This window comes from Mixophyes fleayi, chromosome 3 (genome assembly GCF_038048845.1).
Source record: "Mixophyes fleayi isolate aMixFle1 chromosome 3, aMixFle1.hap1, whole genome shotgun sequence".
Classification (NCBI taxonomy): Eukaryota; Metazoa; Chordata; class Amphibia; order Anura; family Limnodynastidae; genus Mixophyes; species Mixophyes fleayi.
This window is the reverse complement of record NC_134404.1, coordinates 277,488,091-277,515,338: the sequence shown is the minus strand read 5'-3', so window position 1 is coordinate 277,515,338 and position 27,248 is coordinate 277,488,091. Positions and strand designations below refer to the sequence as shown.

Sequence of the window (27,248 nt, the reverse complement as noted above, 5' to 3'; positions counted from 1 at the left end):
AGGGTTAAATTGCAATGCACTTCAATTTACCATTCCTGTTACTGTATAGGCCTAATGTCAGTAAGAGTGTATACCTGTCATTCTGTAATTTCCAAGTACGGGTGTGCTGGGCGGCATCACCATGGTGCTGCTGGTGTAAGTGCTGTGGATGGCGTCTCTGCTGCTGTTCCTGCTGGACTTCAACCCAGCATGGCGGCACCGTTGCAGAAAACCTTGGAATTAGAGTCTCGAAACGGGTCAGTTCAACTAAACACGTCAACATTTCCAAGGAAAATGGCTGATCCACCAAGAGATCCACACCTGGAAAGAAAAAGGCACAGCAGATATGTAGAATTAAATAAAATTCTCAATAAAAGTACATGATTTTGACGGGGAAGAACACTACACTCAGAATTCAGTGTCTGCAGCTTATCAGCACTAGCAAGACAGAAAGACTGCCTTTACAATGCTATGGGCAAGCAAGCAAAAGCGTAAGACTGGACAGGAAGCAGATGTACAAATCTTCACTTATTTACCTGTGATGCCAGGGCTGGAAGGGTTTGAGAGTGGCTTCATACCTTCCACTAACTGTTCTACCCCCTTTGTCAGTGTTCCATCAACAAGAATATCTGTCTCATCAAGGTCATCGCAAGTTCCTCCTATCTGAAGGAAATGAAGTTCTCCTCCTGAAACACACAAGAAATAAAATAAAAGTTGAACTAAACAAAAAATAAAATTGAAGAATGTATGTTCCTAAATGAACCGTTGCAAGTACAAAGCTATTGCAGCTATAAAAGGTATAGACACGTCAAAAATTTGCAGTGGGCTCCGACATCTCCTAAATTTGCGGTTCACTGCAACAGAACTGGTCAGGCATCACTGTTCATTTTCTTTTACTCTGTTGCAACAATGATGTTACTCCCTGAAAACAGATATCCCTTTGCCCAGACACACTATACTCGTACATTAGGGGTTTATGTTGTTTTTTTTGGGTTTTTTTAACAACAGTTTCTAGTGTTTACCAGTGGGTATGAGACCTTAAGAAGGTAACAGGTGCTTAAAACTGTAGCCAGTTTGCTAATTAGAAGGCTCATCTTGTCACATGGAAGCAGTCCAGTCAAGCTTGAAGACAGTGCAATGCAAACTTCAGGAGTTTGAAGGGCAATACAAATAAATCTACCAGAAGGCATCAAAATGGTAGAAATGCGAGATATTACAAATTAGCTTCCACACTAACTTCAACACTTCAAACTGTACACAGTAAAACAGAGAAGCAAAATGAAATGTATGATACAACAGTATTGGTAGCATTGTGTATGATGAAATGGTCTTTTATGTAACAATTTCCCATTTCCCACACTCTTCGATGCTTTTATATCAAACACTGCTCCTCTTTTTTCCACTTCATTCTCTAAGCGTCTCTCCTGTTTCATCTTGTCCATCTTATTCCTGCGAATACTACTTGCTCAAAAGTACTGTATCTCCCAAATGTACGTTGAAAAAGAACTTCTCACGGAGATTGTTCCATAAACCAACTTCCCATCTTTCCATTTCCATAACTGCAGGATTCCCATTTTAAGGATCACAGATAATGCTGCTGTACTCAACCCAGCGTCACCAGCTAATGTTCAATTCTCTAGGTATCTAGACAGTTAAAAACAATGAATACCTTAACCTCAATACAATATGCCTTGCAAGATGGGTTTAAATACGCCCAAATTCGCCACTGGGAAGGGGCAGTCATTAAGCCCCATCGCTCCATCTTTACCTCCGGCCCAAGAGGTGGACAGGCTGACGAAGGGTACCAATAGAAGAGGGATAACTTTCTGGTGCCAGAACCTCCAATCTCTCACCCCATCACTTAAGGTCCCTTCTCAGAAACATTGGGAGTTGGACCTTAACCTTACAGTCTACCCTCAGCAGTGGACAACTGTACATACTACCTCCCATCGTTTATCTAAATGTACCAACCATACTGAACTGTACGTCAAACTGGTTAACAGGCTATACCTTAACCCGGCCAGGCTCCACGTCAGCTGGCCCTCCCAAACCAAATATTGTTGGGGTCAGTGTGCTCAAGGCCCATTGACCAAGGGCGGGCTGTGCCGCTGCTTCACCTCTATCCGTAATCATGACTGCTACCTACTGGGACATATAATGATAGCGACTAGGGCCGTGATAGCTCAAAATTGGAAGACCCCTACCCCCCCCCCCCCCCCCCCAATCACCTTGTCCATTATTTAAGCTGGATTTTAGAAATTATCCTGGAGACGAATATGCCCTGCTCCACCTCTGCTTCAGCTCCCATCATGAGATGGTTCAAGTGGCACAAATTTGTCACAAATGGTGCAGTTGCAACTAGAGGGGCCTCGTCCCCCTCTCATATTCCGTCACACTTAGCCTTGCTTGAATCCACCCAGGATGACTAGTGGCCCTCCTACAGCCATCTCTATTAAGATCTGCATTATAGAAACACCTGCACTGCAATGTTCTGTCTGCTTCTCGCTCGTATGCTTTTATGTTGTAATACTCACTGAGCAACTACACCCCCCTAAGAGGAATCCCCCCTGTATACCCACTTTGTTTGAGTTTCTTCTTTTTCTGTACCACCCAATTTACCTGCAAAATTTTCTCCATAAACAATACGGATATGGGGGAAAAAAATAAATAATTACAGTGACCACTGCAATTATATCAAAGAGCTGTATCGATGAGCTGCCATGATGTCAACCCTCTAGAAAACTGACAGTCAGTAGGGAATCAGGGGTGGATATAGGGATATTTATGGGGTCTGGAACAAGAGAACACCATGTTACGCTAGTCATTGGTAATTGCATTGAGAATTAGCTTGGAAAATTTAAATTGGGTGTTCTTCACTGAATGTAAAACTTTTAATCAAACAAAGTCTACCGTGTTGCTACCAAACCACTTTTAATACATGCAGATTTTACTTCTATAATCCTTCAACTTTAAAGAATGATTACAACTAGAACAGAATATCGCAAGCTATTTGCCAATCAACAACAAGCTGCCCGCAAAAACCAGGACTTGGTATGCAGAGAAACTTTGAGATGGTGTACAGCTTGCGATATTCCACCTAAAACTGTAAAGATAATATAATTATTTTTCTTCTTCTTCACAAAAGAGTACATCCAGCCTTGCGGGCACTTCTGTTATAATTGGAGCTACCAATTTGTCAATCTAGAATACACTTTTTCTTCTTTAAATTGCATCTTAGGCTGGAACATACTACAGAAAATTTCTTCCAGTGCGATATCATTAATGATTTTGCCAACGACTGACAATCCCGATTAGCATGTCGATTCACTATACACGTTTAACAAGTTTTACTGTGCAATCTGTGCTTTTCATCTGTCATACCCATCGGCTAAAAAGATCGTGACCTATAAACGCTATAGAATTTGTCAGACGTTTCATCACTTAGAGATTTTTAGTCCGTTTATAATACCAAACAATATAATGTGATTTGGAACGACAAAACATGATCGCTGGAGCATACATATTAATGGGTCATTCCATGCCAAATCATCACAGCCGCCAACCTGACCATCGCAGATTTTCATGAAATTTGGTAGGATGATAGATGACAAAGTTCCTTTCATATTTAAAATTTTAACCCTCCGTGATGCACAGTGTTCATCCAACAGGGTTGCAAACATGTCAATAAATGTAAAATTTATGCTTGCCAGGTAAATAAAACAAATCATAACTTTGCTTATAATTGTGGTAGAACTTTCATGTTGGTCTTGTTTTGAAGCTAAGGGGTCCATAGTTTTCATAAAAATTGTTTTATATTTAAATATTGACTTTTACATTTCCAGGTCACATGACCTGACCTTTGACCTTCAATATAAAAAAAAAGTGTGTTTAATATTTCTTGACGTAAAGTATGTTAGGCAGCTATCTCCCTTTGGTATAAGTTTCATATTGGGAAGCCTTTGGGAACAGCAGCAAAAAAAATCTGATAACTATAAATATCACACAATCAATGAAATACCTTAAACACGTGATTACAAGATTTCTGTACCAAAGAATGATGTATAATGCGGTGTAAAATTCTGAGGAAAACTGCTTTTTCTGCGTTTGGTGTTACGGGTGTCCACAGCAGGTAGTGTGTAGGTTCGTCCAGTTGCAGTGCGAGGATCAACCTCAGTGAGAACTTCTCTTGGAATGTTCAAGATGTCTGACTGATGAAAGTACACATATGATGGTGATGGACCATTGGGATGTAGAAAACTGATTAAAAACCTCCAGTGATGTTGCATTCATATTCATGAGACAACCCAACATTATAGACACAAGCCACAAAACCTTTTATTTCATCCAAAGGGTAATGTTTCATACAAATAATTTGGTTCCTTCACTTCACTGGATGAGTCTGTAGAAAACCCCTTCATCATTAAGCTATTCTGTGTTCCTGGTATGAAAGCATGAAATATTTGAGTTCCAGGTACTCGTCTTGCTTCCTCATTTCGGTTGCATAGCAACTTTTCATTCGCCATTATTTCTTTTTGACACACATATACAAAGTTCATATTCTTGATATTGTCCTTTACCCAAACAGTTGTCTAGGAGTCATAATTTGTTCTGTATAAAGAAGTTGTAAACTTGCCCTAGCTACCAGCCTCTTAACAGTTACATCAAGTCCATCACATGAATTCTCCCCATGAAATGTGTCAAAGAAGTGCCATCGGCTGGAATCCCTAAATCAACTTGATGTTTGATATTTTTTTTTTCTGTTTTTGTATTGGGCTGCACACCCATCTAAGAAATAATATATCTTACTTACAACTTGTATGCATTGTTTTAGACATTGAATGAAATGTTTTTGAAATGTATATACAGCTACTGTAATAAATGGCAAATGGGTGAATTGTGGCTTGTGCATTATTCCAGTGAAAACCTTGCATCTCAGGTAGAAGAATGAAAAATTAATCTTTAGCAAAGTCACATATCACAATGATTTGCCAATATCTACATCATCCTTAAGGCTTTTCACATATGGCGATTGCTGAACGGCAATGAAAGAATGGATGTGTAGTTAAATTAACTTAGAAATTAATAATTCAATGAAATCTTTGGAGGACTTGACAAGTGTCTTAAGTGTGCAGGTCTGGGATGTAATCCACTGCTTGAAGGCAACACTTTCAATGGCATTCTCTTCTAGTATATTTTCCAATATGGTCCTCAACTGACCACATCCGGGGCATTCACCACATTCTTGGAAGAAACTATTTTGGGTGGATTGCATATCATACTTGCAGAAAGTGCAGGTAAGTGGATAGGTGAAAACCCTGGTCCTCCAGTAGTTTATTTAATTTGCACCCTTCCATTAACAGTTTCACATTCTGATGTAAAGCACAAACACATACAGCATGGACCATTTGCTCCCACAGGAAAACAGTGTTTGGGACGCAGCGAGGCAAATTTAGAAAACCCTACTTTTATATCAGGATATGATTGTTTGAAATGGATATACACTTCCGAAAGGTTATTCTAAAATTAGCCTCTTTTGTATATGTTCTTTGGTACCACCAGGTCTTACTGTCAACAAAGTCTTTGTTACCAGGCACCATCCTGCTGACATCATAACTGCAAGAGAAGTTCATCACAGTCTCAGCAATATCTAGGTCCAGGCTTCTACCTGGTTAAGACTTGGTGATGACAAAATACCAGATTCTCATACTAATTGCTTTGCTTTTTCTATCATAAAGTTATTTGCCTGAGGAAATTGTTCAATTTCTCTAAAAGCCCAGTCTTTTGGAAGAATTGTCAAAATAGTAACTTTCTCACAATTTTTGTGGTCTCCAAATTTTTCTCAGTTGTTGCAGTACGACACCATCACAACATTGACTATTATCAGGCACAGGTTCCTCAGCTGTAATATGGAATATAATTTTTTACAATTTCTGCAATTTTTTCAGCTTTCCTTTTGCAATAGTTTTCTTCTTTCATTCTTTTCCTATTGATAGGTGATGCTCCCAATATTGCTTAAACTTTCATTTGACTGCAAAGCAAATTCAGTCCTGCATGTTGCCACTTGTGTATCACGTTCCTCATCAATTGATGCGCTTGGTCCTTCATCATCAGTTAAAGAATTTGTTTTACTCTGTTTCCTACAGTTATCACAAATCATTTGATCACTATTGACATGTGGCAATATTTCAATCATGCACGGTAGCACCTTCCTTAATTTTTTTCTACTGCTGCCGTGTCCTTTAATATCAAATGGTTTGCAGCACGGAGTCTTTATGTACGTCTCATCCATTTGTGACACTCTTGTACGAAATATCACTATTCACTGAAATTGTCTTAGGCCCTTGTATCACTAGTTCTCAATGCAGAAGCTGCAGCCAGACTAAGAAAAGACACTATGGGGCATATTCAATTGTTAGCGTTACTGGCAAAAGTAACGCAACTTGCGCACTATTACCGTTATTATGGTAATAGTGTGCATAATTACCGTTATTACGCTACTCAACACTGGCTTTCTGCTTGCAGCTCAGGGAGCTGCGAGCTGAAATCCGGCTTAGTATTACCGTAATAACGGTGACACTTAACGGCGCGGCAGAATCGAACAATTGAATATGCCCCTACAAGTCTGAACTTGTTAGTTGCATGATTAGTGCAGGAGGGGTTTAACTTATTACTTATTATTTTCTTTCACTCCTGTTCCCAAAGGCTTCCCAAAATGAAACTTACACCAAATGGAGTTTGTATTTAACTGCATAACATACTTTAGAGGGAATTCAATTGGCCGCAAGTTTTTTGTTTTTTTTTCCTGCAGCCTTAAAAATAAAAAAAAAAAAAAAAAAAAATCACACGCGGGTTTTTAACTGCTATAACGACCATTTTTAGTTAACGCAGCATTAAAACTTGTGCAATTCAATTGAAAAAGAGGGAACACTGCCCCTGCGCATTAATCATTGGTGTTTGCGAGTTTTTAGGGGAGTGTTTAACGTAGTCATGTGTAACACAAAAAAAGGATTGACATACATTTCCCTACATTAGAGTGCATTACACAACCATTCTATTTGATATCATCTACATTACAGTACTTTCTTTAGCATATTTTTTTACTATAGAATAGTCTATACCATGTCAAAACACATTAGTACATACATATTTGTGCCAAAAACACATAAAAATATTTAGTGATTTTTATTTTTTTGGGGTTTTTTTCCATTATTTTATCACAAGAAAATCAACTTTTTATTGTTATGCATTACTGATAAACTATGACTTATCTTTTTTTTTCATTATTACATGATTTCAAATAGTTTTCTTAGGTTATTTATTTTTAGCAGACCCCAAAGAGGTGCAAGATAAAACAGCATATTGGCCTGTTTAAGGCACCGCGCTAAAAAACAATTGAATAGCTTTTAATGTGGCTGCCTCTCGCACACCCTATGCTTTCAATAGACCTTCAAATGGAGCGCGAGAAGACAGTTTCATGAAAAAAAAAACTGAGCGTTAAAAATGGAATTGAATATCGGGTAAAGTTAATCCACTTGTAAATGATATAAAAAAAAAAAGTTAAAATGACTTAACGCAGTGTTAAAAATATCTTGCAGTCAATTGAATTCCCCCTTTATGTCCAAAAATTTTCACACACACACATTTTTAGATATTCACGAACAAAGGTCAGATCAGGTTACCTTGAAGTCAATATTTAAATATAAAACAATTTTTTTAGGAAAACTATGGACCCTTAGCTTCAAAACAAGACCAACATTAAAGTTCGACCACAATTAGAGGGAAAGTTACAATTCGTTTTAGTTACATGGCAAGCGTAAAAATTATACATTTTTTGACGTTTGCAACCCTGTTGCATGAACATCGTGTATCACGGAGGGCTAAAATTTTACATATGAAAGTAACTTTATGTCGTCTACCATCCTATCAAATTTCACGGAAATCTGCGATGGTCGGGTTGAAAAGTTCTTTTTTTGTGATGATTTTACATGGATTGACCCAACTGCGATATTGGACCCAACGGTTGTTTATCGTGTGATAGGCATGATAATTGGGTGTAAAACCTGTAGTGTGTACCCAGCTTAAATACTGTTGCAGCAACCGGTTTCTAGTTGTTTTTACAGCATGAAAATGTTGACAGGCTAAATGCAGACACTTACATTGTGTAGACAGGTAGACGATGTCATCAGTGTGATTGGCGACATTCACAACGTCCCCAATCACAATGCAGACATTAAAAGATAAATGCTACCGGGTCCAGAGTATAGGTACAGGACCCAGCCACATTGGTCTTTTATCGTCGGCATTGTGATTGGCGACATTGAGACTGTCGCCAATCACGCTGACGACATTGCCCACCTGCGTGCCTGATTTCTTACTCTACCTAAACAAATTTAGACAGCTAGAACTGTTAGTATATAGGAGAATGTGTTGGTTTTTTTTCCCATTTTCTGGGCATTCGATATTACAGGTATTAAAACTATTATTGCTCTTGAGGGGAAAGCAGATCATGTCTCCTCTGCCCTAATACAGCCAGTCCATCACAGATGAAGGTACAGTGCTGTAAGCAGATTCTACTTCAATCCAAATAAGAAATAGCGCTCTTACATTAGGAAACAGAGTTTTAAGTTTGATTGTTGTGCTCTACCAATCATGGTCACAATTAGACATGTTTTAACTGCATTTCTTTTCACAAACCAGAAAATGTTAAAAAGTCAAAGTAAGTTCAAGCATGTTCAACTATGTTTGCACTTCTATAAAAGGACTTGAACATATTCAAGCTTAAATTGATATGTTTAAAACTTTTATATGGTGAACAGTTTTAATTTAAAAACAAATAGTTAGTAAAAAATATATTTAAAAACACTCATTTTAATGTGAATGTGTGCCTCAAACCGCAAAACAGATTCAAATAGGGTTTTATTGGCTATTGTACTATGCACATGTTCTCGGACATAAATTTAATTAAATATCGAACATCTTGATCCACAGGAACCAAATCAAAACAGTTCACAGGAACAGTGCTGGAACTATATGCTGGTCCCACTGCATGGCAACGATCATAGCCTATGAACCTTTAGAATCCACTATGTTTCAAACAGGTCTTACATAAGAGTTCTGTTGTCTGAAGCGGTTATGTGGGAAGAATGTGTGTCTTTATTTGCCCATTATCATGAGGCTTGTAAACAAAAAAAATGTTTAAACAGATGTACAGCGAAAAAATTGTTTAAAATATCATGAAAAATAATTTCAGGAACATCCATTCATCTGGAAAAATAACTAAACCAGAATTGCTAGGAGTAGCAGAACCTCTAAATCAACCAGTAAGTATTCTAAAAAAAATTGGGAATACATGTCACACCCCTTATTACTTGTTTGTACATACATTCAAAGGGCAATTTACCTTTGTGTCATTATTCCTGGGTGTCTTTTGGTTAAAAAATAATTTTGATTAAATATGCACGTTTCAAAAAAAAAAAAAAAAAAAAAAATCACAATTTTAACAACTTCCATTAGATTTCTCTCTCCTGGCTAAGCAGAGATGGAAGAATCATTTTGTAACTCTGTACTTAGGCCAGATAGCCACTGACGTTCTATTTGTACTAAAACCGCAAGTGAAAATGCATATAAAAATTATGCATTAGAGCATATGTTGGCCATGCGGTTCATATGAGGCACACCCACAGGTGATATGCGAATGCATCCAGAAAACAAGTGGCACAGAGTTTTAACAGTTCCTTATCTCCCCAAGACTACAATCCTCAACTATCCTGCTTTTTCCCTCCATTCTTCCAAAGACTACAAGACCTACACTGAAAAGTATTAGGGCTCTATTGGGCACCACTAGTGCAGGGCTAATGAGGAATATAGGAATACAAGAGTGCCAAAATTGCAACCTCAATAGAGCCAGAATAAAAATAAAAATAAATAATAATCACTCAATCTTTCATTGAAATAAAAACTCCCCAACAAAAAACTTGTTCATTTAAGAAAAAAAAAATCTTCTTGTACTTCACAGGAAAACCATTGGCTGGTAATCTTTTAAACACACAAAGAACTATGTGAACTCCGAACAGTTCCACAAGATGAGTGAACAGTATTGACCAGGACTCTTTAGCCGCTCAGCCAATCACAAACAGTTTCCCATGATCAGCTATGATGTAAACGGATGGCGGTAGGAGACTTCCCAGGGACGCCCTGCTTTGACCACACATGAATGGAGCTTAATTGAATCACTATTGATGCAGAGGGGTATAAGAAAACAACAATGCTTGCAAACTCAATTCATTTCAATGGTTATTAATTTCAATGGAGATTCTACATATACACAACCCAAGTCAAAATGAAGGGCAGCCGCAGAACAGTAGACCACAGAAAGACAAATCCTGGAAGATAGTTGGGAAGCAGAAGAATTAAACAAGGAATATTTTTGTACTTGCCGTAAAATCTATTTCTCTAAACACAGTTGGGGGACACTACAGACCATGGGTTAGAGAGGGTGCTGTGGAGTCACTACAAACTTGTCAAGCCTGCTCCCTCCTCTCTATGCCACCCACTCCAGCAGGAAATCCTTAGTTTATTTAACAAACCAAGTCGGAAGAGAGGGCGAAACTCAACAAACAGAACACACAACGAACTGTCAGAAACAACAAATGAGTGAGCGCAGTGTTCAGACAAAGATTTAACAGAGAGTACAAAAAACTTCTTTTCTCTAGCTCTAACAGTTGGGGGACACTGCGAACCAACGGACAATCCAAAGCTGGCCCTATGGTGAGAATGCTCAGACCAAGCAGTACGTAATACTTAACGGCCAAAACCTGCGTCTAACTCTCATGGTTGAAGAAATGGCCAGCAAAAAGACCACTTTCCACATGAGGAACTTAAGGGAAACTGAGTCCAATGGCTCAAAGGGCAAGTTATGAAAGACCCCGAGTACCAAATGTAGGACCCACTGCTCCACCAAGGAAACAAAAGGCACATAGAGAACCCCTTGCAAGAAGGTTTGCACATCCGTTAGTAGAGAAAAACAGCTCTGGAAGTAGATGGACCAAATGTAAATTTGAACAAGCCAACAGAAGACTTAAAGATATCGCGAAAGTAACTGGAGGAAGACAACTTCCTAGCCCTGATCATCGTGTGAATAACTGACAGATCTTTAATTCTTAAGATTAAGGTCTCAAATTTCAGGCCATTAAAGTCAACCATGCAAGGTCTTGGTGGAAGAACGGACCCCGGCTGAGTAGATCTTCTCTCAGAGGAAGATACCATGGCAGTTCCACCACCATGCTGAGCTTTGTGTACAAGGACCATCAAGGCCAATCAGGAGCCAGCAGAATTACTGCACCTGTTCGCGCCTTAACTATTTTAGAACTCTTTGTAACATTAAAATCAGAGAAAAGACGCACCCGTTTGAACGGCCAAAAAGTCATGGCATCCACCATAAACACCTGAGGATCCCTAGTCCAGGCACAATACTTAGTCACTTTGTAATTCAAACGAGAGGCCATTAAGCCTATCTCCAGGAGACCTCATCTGTGCACAATCAGGGTGAATACCTCTAGGTATAAAGACCACTCTCCCGGGATGCAAGACATGACGACTTAAGCTGTCCGCCTCCCAGTTTTGGACACCTGGGATAAACACTGTCTAAATTACCGGAACCCACCGTTCTGCCCACTTCTGCCATCGCCAGTGAACCCTGGTGATGATTGATAGAAGCAACTGAGGTGGCATCGTTAGACTGTATATTGACAGGCCATAACCTTCGAGACATTTTCCTTGCACTAACTCAGTCCCAGGCTGTTCCCAGATCTAAAACATTTATATGCAGCTGTGCTTCCTCGCGGGACTAGTTGCCCTGCAATTGGAGATCAAGAGTGAACGTCACTTAGCCTGAAAGGCAGGCGTCTGTTGTCACCACCATCCAATACCACACAACCAGGTGGCACTCCTGATTCAGGTTTCAGGAGAGAACGATGCCTTTCTGCTAACAAGCAAAGGGACTGTCCCTCTAATTAAGGATCCACCACTTCGCCAGGATCTCCAGTAGAAATTCTCGAGAACTGAACCAGGCAAACCAAACTGCCTCGAATCTGGACACCATGTGACCCACCAAACTCATGCACTGCAAAATAGAGACGCACGTCTGAGAAAGTGAATACTTCCCCTGGAGTTGAAGTGTCTTAATTTTGTCAGGAGGCAGAAACAACCTCTCTAAGTCCTGGTGTTGAATAAGAGACCCAGAAACACCATACACTGGGTAGGAATCATGCTGTATTTCTTTATGCTGAAAATCCAGTCGTACTCCTGTAAGATGAGAGCTCAGCCAGGCCACCAAACCCGCTTTAAAGAGACCGCCCAGATAGGGAATAATCACCACTCCCCATAACCTTAACTGTGAAGCCATGACACAGCGATCACCTTTGTGAACACCCTGGGAGCTGTTGCCAGCCCAAAAGGAGAGAGCCCAGAACTGTTTTTCTGGTCCACCGCAAAGCAAACTTTAGCAGGCTGTGGTGACCCTGCCATATCGGCACGTGCAGATACACATCCTTAATGTCCAAGGACGCCAGAAATTCGTCCTTTTCCATGGAGTTTATAATCAAACTTATAGACTCCATTTAATGGAAACCTCAAGACCCGCAAATGGGTGTTCAGATCTTACAAATTCAGAATGCTCCTTAAAGACTAATCTGACTTCTGAACTAAAAAGAGGTGTGCGTAGTAACCAATTCCCATTTCCTGTAGTGGGACCGGAACCACCACAGACTGGACAAATGATTTGAGACCCTCCCGTCTGACTGGATTGTGTGAACAGGAGTGTTGAGGAAACATCTGGGAGGCGGTCCCACCAGATTCAGAATATAACCCCTGGAAACTATTCCTCTTACCCATGAATCTGTAGTGGAAGTTACCCACCTGTCGTGAAATACCAACAAGCGAGCCCCCACTACCGCTCTCACCAGCAGACAGGGTGGGCTAGTCATACAGACAGCTTTTCAGTATGCTTGGACGTCGGCCTTCCCCGACATGTTTGCTTCTCTGGCCCAGTCCACTAGTAGCCAAGGAGTGGCCCCTAGCATAAGCATCTCTGGAGTTCCCAACATAAAGAAACAAACAAAAACTACCTCTACCCTTTGCTTGACCATCGTGAGAAAGGAGCTATTCCCTCCCGTGGCTTGGGGGCAATAAATTCATCCAGAGCTTGGCCAAATAACAGAGCCATCAAAGGGCAAGGCCACCAAAGCTCTTTTGGATTCTGCAACCACCATTCAAGATTTAAGCCAAAGAGTTCTTCTGCCTGCTATGGCCAAAAAGTAAAGTAAGAGACAACCTTTGCCCAGTATCTAAGACCGCATCTCCCAGGAACTCTACAGCCTCCTTAATATGATCTGCCAAGGAAACCAGGTCAGCTCTTGCCGTGCCAGCATGAATATCACTCAGAGCAGTGGTCCATGTTTCCACTACTTTGACTACCCAGGCTGCCGCCATAACAGGGAGCAAGAATACACAGAGGCCAAATAATAGACTTTAATATGCCTTTGCATTTTCTGTGTCATTGTTATCCTTCAAGCTAGGCAAAGGGATAACAATGGATTTTGCCAAATGAGCCACAGGGGTGACAATAGGTAGTGCATCTCCCAAAAACCTATTTCCGCATTTGGAAAGGGACCAAAAAAAAAAAAAAAGCAGATACTGTCTAGGCATCTGAAACTTTGTGTACGGTTTTTGTCTGGTCTCACCCCAAGCTTCCAAAAGTTGAGGAAATGGTGAGGGGGGCCAGTCCTTTTCTTTGTTCTTTTGAACATACAAGTCTGTATCAGCGTTTGGTTATCAGAAATATGAACCACCTGTCGCAACGCTAAGATCAGGTCTTAAATACCCTGACGACTTCCTCCCACCCTGAAATGTCATTGAACTCTGATTCCTCGCTAATTTCACCTTCCTGCAGAAGGGGGGGGGGGGGTCGAGCATTTACGGTGTGTCTGCATTTGGAGAGGATAGCATTTTCTCCAAAGAGGGTGGATACTTTGACTAACCCTTGGACCGATCTTTCCAAATTTTGCATCCAGGGAGGTTTTTTGGAAAGCCCATAAGCCTCCGTCAGTAACTGAGATGCCTGACCAGACGGAAGGGCATCCATTACATGCTCTATATACTATACACTGTATATCAGAATGGCAGGATGGAGGGAGAAAAAAATGGCAAAGGAATGCAGCATGTAAAGAATACAAACAGCACAAATCACAGTCAGAATATCACAGATTTGACCCAGAGATATCTAACCGCACTCTCTGCCCCCCCCCGGGGCACTGGACAAAGTGCAGAAATGGCGCAGAAATCCTTAGAGCCCAGGAAAAAGTGGGAGAAACCGTACCTCGCCTCTGGGGAATAGGGCCGCCCATACTACAATGCAAACTGGTGAAGACTTTGCCCTGGCGCCAGCTCCTCACCAAAATAAATGCCCCCTGTACCCGAATTCCTCCATCGCTGTCAGTCCCAGCCGAAGTGGAGCTTGATTTGCAGGCAAGGTATGAACCACGGCAGCTCAGTCTTCCCTTTGCATGGGAGACCGGTAATCTGAGGCCACAACTACCAGGGCGGTCCCCGACATTGCCCTGGTCAGTTGTCGGGTCCCCGAGCCTCTCCTGAGGCGTGTGACACTTTCCTGGGAATCCGCAATAAAGCACCGAAAGGTCAGCTTACACGGTGTTCACAGGATTAACGCCTCTAAAAATAAAGAAATGCAAAACAAAACTGAGAATTTCCTGCTGGAGAGGGTGGGGAGCAGGCTAGACAGCACCCTTAATACCCCATTGTCCACAGGGTCCCCCAAATGCTAGAGAAATACCCAAATTGGTGGAAAGGGTATTAAGACCCACCCTCCACCACCTTGACAGTGTATAGAGAACACATCTAGGGTTAAGTTAATAGTACGGTCCAAGTGGATTACCAGAATCAACCTGGACTGTTAAAGGGGCAGGAGGAAGGATTATCCCTGTGAAAGGATGTCTAGGGTCCTCAGCGATAATGGTAATAATGATATGTGAAGGAGTTAAAAATGTTGGTACTTGCCTTAAAAATACATTCAGCGTAATCACCAGCTCCAGCTTTTAACTATCTCAAAGACCCCGGATGGGGGCCTAGGACATGGGATAATGGATGATGACATTGGGAGTACCTGCTCCAGTGAAAGTTGATAACAATAGCCCATAAAAGTGACATGAAGAGAACTAACTAGCTTTGCCAGAAGATTTATATTTACTCAGGAAAATATCAATCATGTGTTTCTATTCTATAACCAGATCAAACGCTTTTTCATGTATAAATGTAACCCACTAATAAATGAGCACAGCTCAGTTCTATCTTGACATTGGCATGTCTGTCTTGATTACTTATCTCCTGGTTAACCAGCATCTTATCTCACTGATATCTGAAGGAACATGATAAAGGAGAGGTAAAATTACCCTAACATCCCCTACTAACGTATGCGAAAACTGTATATAAAAAGTATAAAAAGGCACAAAAACTAAGATTTTTGTACTTCCCATAAAATATCTCTCAACACAATTGGGGGACACTGCTCACCTTGGGTATAGAGGGCGCTGTAGGAGTAATGGCACTTCAAACTTGTCTAGCCTGCTCTCCTCTATGTCCCCTCCAGCAGGAAGCTCTCCGTTTATTTAACCAACAAAGCCATAATAGAGGGGCGAAACACAAGCAACAGAACACTCAAAAGAACTCATAACAACAAAATGGTGGTAGCGCAGTGTCCCCAACTGCATTAAGAAAATGATTTTTCGGTGAGTACACAAATCTTGTTTTCTCTTGCACATCAAAAAAGCTGCCCCTAGGGCTGGATACGCTCAGACTGAGCTACACAACGCTTTACGTGCAAAACCTGCGTCTGTGAATGCAAAGATGTGCAAGCAGTAAATTCTGGTAAATGTATGAACAGAAGACCAGGTAGACGCACTACACAACTGCTCAACAGAGGCATGATGGTAGAATGAGCCGTGAGGCCTTCAGGAACCGGAGAAACTCCAACAAATAAGCCTGATGCATAGTTGCTGTAATCCATCTACCTATTGTTCGTTTAGAGGCTGGTCAGCCACGATTACGAGCATCATACAACACTATGACAGCATCAGTCTTTTTAACAAAATCTGTACAGTCCACATAGATCCACAAGGCTCTGAGCACATACAGAGGTATAACCAAACTCAACTACTAGATGGAGAATCCTGAGACAATGCAGTAATAACAATGTCCTGATTAATATGAAATCTTGAGACCAATTTTGGCTGAAAGGATGGCCTGGTACGCAAAACAGCCCTGTCGTTATTAAAAATTATAAAAGGAGAACGGCAAAACAAAGACCCTAACTCAGACGCATGCCTGGCTGAGAAAATAGCCAACAACTAAACCTTTCATGTACGAAGTTTCAAGATACAGACTCCAGTGGTTTGAACCACTTTCCGATTGAATTGATAACCAACCAGATGGATTCCATAAAAAAACTGGGTACTCAAGTGCGTTTTGAGTGATTTTAGATTCAGAATGGGATGAAGACACAGATATTGTGGCTGTACCAGAAAGAGGTGGGAGTAATAATCCATCCTCCATTGCTCCTCTGGAACTGGGAAAGAGACTGCTGCTGGTACCAAGGACTGAAAGGCCAACCCCAAAATTGCCACTCTCCTGGTCTCGTCTCTTTGTAAGGGAGTGAATAAAAAATGCTGTGGAGGCGTTCCAAAAAGGTCTATCGTGTACCCTTTGTGCACCACCAACCCCCTCTTACCCAGTTGTCTGTGGTAGAACTGAACCACTGATCCCGAAACATTAGCAGTCGAGCCTCCACCACTGAAGTTCCCATTGGAGGGTGTAGGTAATCATGCCGATTGCTTGTCAGTCTGCTTGGCACCACAACCTCGTCCCGTCCAGGCCTGTCTACCTCTCTGAGCTGCGCGCGCGCGCGCGCACACACACACACACACACACACACACGGGGGGCTGAAGACTGACCCACTCAACGAGGCACCCCTTGTTTTCCAAATAAAACGAATGAAGCAAAATCTTGTGCCCTTTGGTTTTGGAACGGTCATCGGCAGAAGTGAACCTTCTGTGGCCTGGGAGATGAACTTTTCCAGATAACCCGGAACCATCATAGGGTAGGGCTACCAGAGTTTTCTTGGATTCTGCATTCACCTCCCAAGATCAAAGCCAGAGGGTGTGTCTGGTTGCAAACAGTAATGACGAAGTTCTGTATAAATCCTGGCCTGTGTCCAAAACCGCATCCCCCAGGAAATCAACAGCATCCTTAATGTGAGCTGCTATTGGGGATAATTTGGACCTGGCCATACCAAATTGGAGCCCATCACACAGTGTGAGGGCCCATTTCTTTTTTCCGGCTTTAACCACCCATGCCGCTGCCAGGAGGAGGAAAGCACAAGACGCTAAATAAATGGATTTTTAACAACCCCTCACATCTCTTGTCAGTGCCGTCTTTCAAATTTGCAGCACTAGGAAGAGGAATAATGGTTGTCTTAGCCAAATGCGTGATGAGTGCATCCACACTTGGGTGTCTCCCCCATGACGCAACCTCGTGTACTGGAAAGGGGTAATACAGGCAATATCTTATTGGTATCTGAAACCGGCTATCTGGTTTGAGCCTGGCCTCCTGCCAGATTTCTGACAACTAGGTAGAGAAATGAAAGTACTGCTCTTTTCTTTACCCATTTAAACTGTGGTGCTACCTGTTCAACGTCAGTGATATTAAGGGCCTGTCTAACTGCCACGATCAGATTTTCCACCCCCTGCCTACTGGAGGGATCCTCCTCCCACAAAGACAAATCCTCAGTATCAGATTCTTCCATAATGTCACTGTCCTCCTGAAAGGACAGATCTGTATGAGTGTCCCCCAAGTCCTGAATCTGGGACTGGACCAGATGTTTACACTGTCTACCAACAGATGGCTGCAACATTTTCTCAAGAGAGGAAGATACCCTGACCAAACCTTGGACAGATCTTTCTAGATTTTGCACCCATGCAGGTCATCGGGATTCCAGAGGTGTCTAAATGCCACTGTGATGCCTGTTCCAAAGGAAGGGCATCTGTGGACCATGTTCTCTGAGAAAGGATAGGAAAAACAACAGCGCCAACCGCTTTCAGAACTTGCAGCATCTCTTTTGAGATCCGCAATGGGCTGTGTCAGTTCTTTTAGCCCAGGCCGATACCATAACATCAACGGCTTCCCCAGATGAACATGGACTCAGGTCCTAAGACTCATAGGCCGTGTAGAGACCACCTGGGTCTGACCATTCACCAGGAATTTTGGATTGGCACCTAGAACAGGTAAAATATGTTCCGGTAGTTTTGGACCTGGAACTTGTCCCTCTTTCAGACATGATGAATAGATGCAGAGAGAGAAAAACAGCAGAACATACACACTGCAGAAAACCGTCCAACACAGAGGGATCTACAGTAAACACAATCTATGCATGCTCTGTGAGGTAATACCACTAATTATGTTCTATATTAGTGTGCAGTGACCTATGCAGAAACCCACTGTATTTCACTTATGACGAGAGCGTTGAACAGAAGACAAATAGTAACCGTCACACTATCAGAAAGCACTGTCTAACAAATGTGCACATATAAACTAGTTATACATAAATATATATCTAATGGTTCCTCCCCAGTGGAATCTGTCCAGGCAAATGTTTTTGGTTTTTTTTGGGGTTTTTTTAAGCTGACAGATGGCTGTAATGTCAGTTAGAAAAAAAAGTTCGAAAAAGGGAGGGAAACAGTGAGGAATCCACCTACAATGTAGCTTCTCTTTCCCCTTAGTCAGCTTCACAAAATGGTGCCTATATACATAAAAACTGGTGGGAGCTGCAACAACAGCAGTTCCCCAACAGTAAACTTGCCCCTGCTATCTGCATGTCCAGTCGCTGTCTGTGCCCTCAACAGTGTCACTGGAACAGGCGGGTTTAGACAGCCGTCAGCACCATCTCCGCTGCAGCTGTGGCACGGCCGGTACTGACACTGCCCTGGACAGGTACTGGGTTCCTGGACACTATTATAGTGTCAGGTAACACTTTTACCGGGAGGCCCACACTACCTCGGGGGGGCGTCACTAAAGAGCTGTCGTCAGCGCTCTCCCTGAGTACTGGCCGTATGAACGCCGCAATGATGAGGATAAAAATAAACCTATTTGAAATAAAAATTAAGCAAAAATTAAGGCTAGACTAAAAGTGTGCCTTACTCATTAGGAACTATAAAAAAAACAGCTTCCTGCTGGAGAGGGCATAGAAGGGAGGGGAGCAGGTTAGAAAAGTTTGTAGTGCCTTTACTCCCACAGTGCCCTCAATACCCCAAGGTGAGCAGTGTCCCCCCAACTGTATGTGCAAGAGAAAAGCACCATGTACATGTTTAACTTCTACTACCTTCATGTGGGTTTTGTGTGTAACAGCTCTTAAAATACATAAACATCACTATTAAAGATCCTGCTCTGTTCCTGTGATCTACAAAGAGCAGCTAACCTCCAGCTGTCCTGTACTGAAGCAGCATTATGTCAACGCTCGGCCAAGTACCCAGCAGTCCTGAACACAATTAAATAGTCAGCAGGATCTAGTTAGAATTAACAGCAAAGAAGTACTGCAACAACTACAGCAAGCAAGCTGTTGCAGGTGCAGGGAATCCATCTTGTATTTTATTTTGTCTATTCCAGGTACAATATTTAAGTTGGTATAGTCCTCCATTATTTAGCTACCACCATTCTCAGGTGTGGACTGGCCAAAGTCCCTACCACCAAGTGCTGTGCAACATGAATTACTCAACTTCAATATTTATGCCATATACATATTAATTTCAAAATGTTTCATGGGTCAAATGATTTAAGGTGCTACTTGGGCTCCCTTACCAAAATTTTTATTGAAACAAAAGATGTGCTGATCACACATCATCTAAAAACAAATGGTTCCAGGTGCAGGTAAAGGAGCCTGGTGGTGGCAGCGACTACCGTCCTATAAGCGGAAACACCACAGAGGTGCACAGTTGACACATACAGTCGTCAAGCGTCTGATGGCCAAGTGACACCAGTACGAGCGACCAATGATGACATGTTAGTGGCAGTAAGATGAACTCCAAAACAAATCTTTAAAACACAGACTAGGCACCTCCTGTCACACCAGGTATTTATAGGAACATTTAGTGCCCAATATCAAATGATTGTCCATAGCATGAACAAGTAATGTCAGGTTACGGACAGTAAAAGAAACACCAAGACAATCTGTAAATCCACCCTCCCACTTTATTACATCTTATTAAGTAACAACCAAGAGGAAGGTGGTTCGGTTAAGATAAATGGTGAAGGACAGTCAAGGTTGCCAGCAGTTGATATCTACCAGTATCTCTCCTCCTACCCAACATATCACCCCAGCAGTACCAATTGCAAATGGATGCCTTAATACTGGAGGCTAATAATGCTTCTGGCATATAACAGCCTCACACACTTTCCCCACCTACAGCTACAATTGTTATACTGCTACCTTCTATATGATTTTTTACAATTAGATTGTAAGATCATTTGGGCAGAGCCATTTTTAAGTTTTGTTTAATCTCTCACAATGCCCTCAATGTACGGCATTGTATAATGCGCCTAAGCTTAATAAAGAAAAAGGGTAATAAGTCAACTCCCCTCAAAATTAGAAGTAAAGCAGGTAGTTTTGTTAAGGTGCCTGGGATTGACCCAATGCAACGGAATGAGAAAGACACGTATAGTAACTTTATAGCAATTTAGTGGACTAATTGCATACACTGAAGGGAGAGCTTGCTCCAAGAAAGCATAGCTTGAAAATGCGTGCAATTATTGACATACATAACTAGCCCTCACATCTGAAGATCTAAGACAATGAATATAGCAATACAGAATTACCCTGCATGAATAACAAAGTACAGTTCATGCGATGTTAAATTATATGGTGTTAGCTTGATGACAGTATTACGTTAAATATTTTTAAGGGAACAGTACATTTTGATTAGTGCCCTTAACAGATTTAATAAATGAAACAGTCGACAAAATATGAAACACAGGAACTTCAATTAGAAAGATGATCACATGAAAATAACATTAGGCACCCCCCATTCATCATGTATGAAATTACTTAGATGTGTCTTCAGTTTTATCTTGAGGCATACATAGCTTATTTCTCACCTTGCTACAAATTCATCTCTTTAAAAAAAAGTGAAGATTAAAACCATGGATAACGGGGATAACAGCCCATAAAGGTCTCCAACATTGTCCCTTCTTACCTTTAGTACAGGCACACAATCTGTCAGTGCCTGAACAGTACACAACCGACACAAAGGGGTCCACATCTTCTGTTCCTTCCTTCTTTGGTGGATCCACTTTAGCCATGACTTCAAAAGTTGAAAGATCTAAGATTTTCACATATCCACCTTGAGTAGTTACCACTAGATGTCCCAAACTAAGCAAATCAGATTTCTTTTCTTTGCCGCTGAGATTTTTAGGAGTCAAAGGGTTTTCTTCCGAGGACTCCTCACAGTCATCCTCTCTGTTATCTAAAATATCAGGCTGTAATAAAATAAGTGAGGTAATAGCATCCTGAGGGTCCTTAATATGTAAGATTTTTACTGGCTGCTCCTCTAGGGTCACTATCCTGGTAGTATAATTCATTTTATAAATCACCAAGTAACCACCACTCACACTTCTCTGGACTGGCTGAATAATTAAAGGATTGTGAACTTCTGCTGAAGATTCACAGGGAATAACATTGATACTTGCTCCATTCACAGCACTTAGACTGTGCTCAGCTTCTCCTTTCCGTCTACTGCAAAGAGCAGAGTTTAATTTGTTCAAATTATTCAAGGCCTCTACTTGATTTATTGCACTCAAAGACTCTGTGGGACATTTCTGTAAACCTACTAAAAGATGAACCCCATCAGCACAAGGAATAATGGAATCTACACAAAGATTCTCCTCTTCTGCAAACTTAGGCAGCCGCATGCACTGAACTAGCATTCCAGGCTTAGGAACCATAGAAGTCCACTTGTCTGTGTCAGGGGAGGTCAAGTTGGCAGTGGCCTCAGCAAACTGCTGTATATACGTAACAGGGGGGTCCTGCAGAAGCAACTGCTCCTGATTATCAAGCTCCATCTCTATTATCTGGGGGACAGTAAAACCATCATCATGTAAACTTTTGCTCATAATATTGTTCATCTGAGAAAAAAGTTTCCCTGCTTTTTCGTCAGACTCTTTGATGCTGTACAGTAGCATCACAGGTAGAGTCCTTTTAACCATAGGAGAATTAAGATCAGAGTTCATACCAGATTCATTGTCAGTGGAGCCCTGCTCTGAGGAGCTCTCACCTGGAGTCCTATTTAAAGCATCAAGTGACCTGCGAGAATTGCTACTAGTGGGGGAGGAAGCAGGTGACTTGTATGTCAATAATCCACCAGTCAGTAAGCAAGGAAAGGGAATGTTGTGCTGTTCTAAGTGCTTCTCCTTGATCTTTTCACTTTTACAACCAATTAAAGAAGGGTTTGACCCAAGTTCTTCCAAGTCCTTTACAGTATCTTCGAGGACATTAGCCACAATCTCCCACTGAAGCTTCTCTGGCTGCTGCAGTATACTGAGGGCAGTTATATCCAGGCTCATCTCCAGGGTTTCCTTCTGAGATGTGTGTCCTGCAAAAGAAATGAAAATATGAGCATACGAATTAAGCAGTACAAAATGCTCACTGATCTTGGGAGGCAATACAATATTCCTATGCCAGGAATAAAATAGGATGTACATATTAAGCTTCTTTCTAAACTTTTCCTGAACTCAAGATTGAGGAGAACAAGCATTTCAAATTACTATAGGTCATTATGAGATGAGATTTCCGCATACCTGTTACAGAGTCCGATCTTGATCGCTCTTCGCTATCCGAATCATCCAGTAAATCATCACTAAAATAAAAGATAATCCATAAACAAACATAACTGACAAGCTAAAATGGAGGCTTGTTACAATAGATTGAAAAAACAATGAAGCCAACTGCTGATAAAATACATTCACTTTTTTGTCATTCATAATTTACTTTTGCATTATAAAAATATTTGAATGCTACTAGTGCATGCATATAGTTTCGTAATAGTAATTTCTGCGCCTTACTTCAATTAAGAGGACCATTTGAGGGTTTCCAGCCCTCTGACTCCAATGGCTCACCCGAGCCAGTACTGGAACTGGGGCCTCTCCCAGGCTAACAGTTGGGAAAACTTTAAGGGGGGTATTCAGTTGTTAGCGTTAACGCTGAAAAACGAGCGCTCAAAAAATATTACCGTTTATACGGTAATATTGCGCGCGAAAATCGTTTATACGGTAGTTTACTCGTGGAATTTCAGCTCACCACTCGGGGCTGCGAGCTGAAATTCCGCGAGTAATTACCGTATTAACTAAGATTTTTTGAGCGCTCGTTTGTTAGCGTTAACGCTAACAACTGAATACCCCCCTTAAAGTTTTGAAGTTAACCCAAAGCACTTAAAGGTTGGGAAAGTACCTAAATCAAACAGTGATGACCTCTTCTTAACTGTCAAAGTCCGAGGTATTGGTTCTTACCATACATTACAATCATGTCATGCCCTTGCAACAAAAGTGAAGAGAACTGCAACAGGAGATGCAAAGATGTGTCATGTATATTCATATTCAATATGGTGCTGTGCACAATTTACCTGTCTCCCTCTAGCTTTGGTATATCTGAACAGCTAGATGAATCTTCTAACCAAGCCAGTGTTGGCCTCCTAGTCTCTACCGTGGTAGTGGGGTCACCAGCGAGAACCAAGAGCTGCACTATTGCAGGATCATATGGATTTACCTCAAATTTTAAGTGCACCTGAAAAACAATTGAGAGTAGACACAATAATATTAACTCTGCACTGTTGTATTTGTGCAATTTTAGAACATATAAATAGAAATAAAATTAAAAAAATCATACCTTCATGAGCTTAGATACATCCCACACACAAATTTTTCCTCTCTTGGTTGCAGCAGCTAGAAAGTGTGGACAGTTTCCAACCCCAAAGCAGGATATTCTATCTGTGCCATCTGTGCAGGGAAACTGGGCAGGACATGTTGCAAGTGTAACAGAGAGGGGTACATTCTGAGTGTGTTCACCTTTCACAAACGGGCAATTAGGGGAATGTCTCTCGTGTTCAGACCTTTGTAGAATAAAAATAAAAACTTACTTTTTTTTTGGTAACAGAGCAGCAAAGAAGCGTAGAGAAGTTTAGAAGTTTTCAATAATTAAGTTTACAGCAGCATACAGATCTAAATCTTGGGAAAAATATACAATAGCAAAATAAAGTCAAGTCTAGTCCAAGAAACAACTCAGGGTCTACATTTTTTCCAGTTGCAATATTCTGATTACATTTCTCAGTATAAAAAATAGTGTTTGTGTGTGATTCTTCAATTAAATTTCTAGTCAATTTGTATTAAAACATTTCTCCTTCAACTAAATAGATGGAAGGGAATTTTCATTACACTTCTGTAAAAACACATTCTACAGTGCAGCAGTCAAATGTAGTCCCTCGTGGCTAAAAGTGCCTGGAAAACATAAGACACACCTAACCACACCAATCTCTACCAAAAAAAACTCACTTAAATATTTAATAGCTATATTCTATCACTTAAAAAGATTTTCATATTCAACATTCCATTCACAATTTTCAGAGCTTGTTTGCACACACTATCAAGAATTCAAAAAAGGCTGCATTCTTCCCAAGACCATGTGTGATGGGAAGGCTCGCCTCCCAGTGGTTCTTGCTGAGATTTAAATATTTTCCCCCCCTAGCATACTTCAAAACACCCATTCCAATCAAGCTCCTTCATCTCTTCTTTTTTGAAGGAAGATAAATAAGCTAAAGAAGAAAGACAGTTCTCTGGTTGGAGGTACACAAATCTAAAACTGGTATTAGAACGGACATTTTTCCATGTACTAAATTCAAATATAACTTTTATTGATTTTCTTTAAACCTCTTAATATAGTACCACCAATCCCAAATAGAATATTTAATTAAAAGTTTTTCAAGTTAAATAATGTGTGTGAAACAGTTAAAAAAAAAAAAACAAACAAGAAAGCTTTCACCTATAGCATAAAAAAAAAAAAAAAAAAAAAAAAAAAAAAAAATCGGTTATGGTTTTTAATGCTTTCTTAACAGAAGCAGGAATGATCAATACTGCTTATATGTAGGGAACTATGGAGTGGTTTAGTGAATGCAGCACATGGAAAACCATGAAACATATATCAATTATGACAAACTTAATATGTTAATATGTTAACAAATCAATGTGAAAAACATACTTACTAACATGTGACTAGAAAGTGTTCATTGGAATTATAGTTTGGGGAGTATTCATGCGGTCACATGAGCTATATGAAATTCAGCAGTTTGCAAATAGAATATAATGAATACACATGAACAAACCAGGTTAGTGTAACTTTGAAACAAACTGGCAGATAACCGTTTTGACTAATGACATATTTTAACTTACCAGGGTTCATCTGTAGGCTCCCAGCACACTAAACATACACTACAAGTGAAGCACATGGCTCGATCATCTCCTGAGGAAGCTGGCTGTCAATATGAAAAAAAAAGAAAAGAAAAAAAACACTGATCAGAATAAATAGAAGTATGAACTGCAATTACATGCACAGGGATAATGACTGAATTAAAACTGGGTGTTATATATTATTTTCAAAGTAAAGCATTATTTGGATAACGAAAACACATCAGATCTCACTAGTCTTTATATACAAATAAAATACACCGTATTCAAGGAAAGTCAATGTTACAGAAAGCTTACTGAATAATGTAAAGAAACTGAATGGGGGGGGGGGGGGGGCCCCAAACCATGCCCACTACACACACAGAACAGACACTGTCCGTACCGCTCAGTACAATGTTTAAGGTTTAGATACAGCATCTCACCTGATGATAAAAACCTGCTTGAGCCATGGGATCAGGTTGAGCCCACCTGTAACCGATATGAGGCCAAGAAGTGAAGGTCTCCCTTCTGTTTGCTTCACTGTACATCAAGGACCTAAAATACAATGGAACACACTATTTACCATAGATAGCCAAGATATAATGTAAAAACAAAAAGCATTTAAAAATATTCAGTAACTACTAAGGTTCTGCAAACAATTAAGGAACCATGAAAACATAGCAATCCTATCATTGCTGAGATACAGAAAGCCATTTCAACAGATTTATTTTCTATTCTACTGTAACATACATTTACATCTGCCACTTAACATACAGATATTGTTCGCTCGGAAATTAGGCAAAAAGAGAAATCACATTGGGACCATTTATGGTGTATAGCTGACAACTGTTCACTAGAATTCATATTGACATTTGTAATTAAATTCTAAACTTTTATCATGATGTCTGGTTATTTGGGCCCGTCCAAAACTGCCCAACAAATACTGCTGTGTACTGGTTGAATAAGGGACCACTAAACCTAAAATACAACATATCTAATATAAAATAGCAGCTAACAAACAAAATTATTTATGTAACAGTGATAGGGTAGCCTCTTAAAAAGTCTTAGGACTCATGTTAAATACAGTACATATGTTTATAGAGGTCTTCTGTATAGTTAGTGAACTGTTGTGTTTAGCTATACTTTCAACTGGATGTTGCATGCTATTTAAATTCCTTCCTCTTCGACACTCTAGGATGGTGGTCCATAGGCAACTAAACCAATGGTAGGGTCTATCATTTACCTTGCCTCCAGGCGATGAATATAGGAATTGGAAATCTTCTCTGTGCAACTCACAGCACAAAATAAAAAAAATAAAACAAAAATATAATGGGGCCATTTATGCACAATCCTAACGCTGGAAGTTTTCATGAGAAGCAACGGCTTGACCACCAGACACAGAATGAATTGAACATGCTTCCTGAATAAAATGGCAATTTTGATCCCTACATAAGCAGTAGAGGCAACGCACAGAGCAGCCGGGACAACTAAATCAGAAGGTTAGGAGTAATGTATTTATTTATCAAAAGTTGTGAGACACACAAACGTTTTTAGAGATGTGTTGATGCATTTTGGCAAGTAACATTGCATCACACCAACGACCAGCATTAATTATCCTAATAAAACACACCCACACACTAAGCCTGCTTTTTTCACCTTGCATATGAAATTTAACAGCCTATGCCCCTATGAGACTTCCTACTGGCTCCTCCCCCTCTGAAGT

General features: G+C 40.6%; 1 protein-coding gene across 8 annotated transcripts in view; it reads right to left on the bottom strand.

The window, feature by feature from the left end:
• The window catches only part of BIRC6 (baculoviral IAP repeat containing 6), a 265,056-nt gene that overhangs the window by 212,903 nt on the left and 24,905 nt on the right, over positions 1–27,248 (bottom strand). For all 8 annotated transcript variants that reach the window (XM_075203663.1, XM_075203667.1, XM_075203660.1 and 5 more), the window contains exons 5-12: positions 25,969–26,080; positions 25,532–25,614; positions 23,976–24,198; positions 23,713–23,873; positions 22,892–22,950; positions 21,292–22,686; positions 516–665; positions 75–300 (exon numbers count right to left, since the gene is read on the bottom strand). In XM_075203663.1, coding sequence (XP_075059764.1) covers positions 75–300; positions 516–665; positions 21,292–22,686; positions 22,892–22,950; positions 23,713–23,873; positions 23,976–24,198; positions 25,532–25,614; positions 25,969–26,080 — 2,409 coding nt within the window. The remainder of the gene's footprint in view (positions 1–74; positions 301–515; positions 666–21,291; positions 22,687–22,891; positions 22,951–23,712; positions 23,874–23,975; positions 24,199–25,531; positions 25,615–25,968; positions 26,081–27,248) is intronic.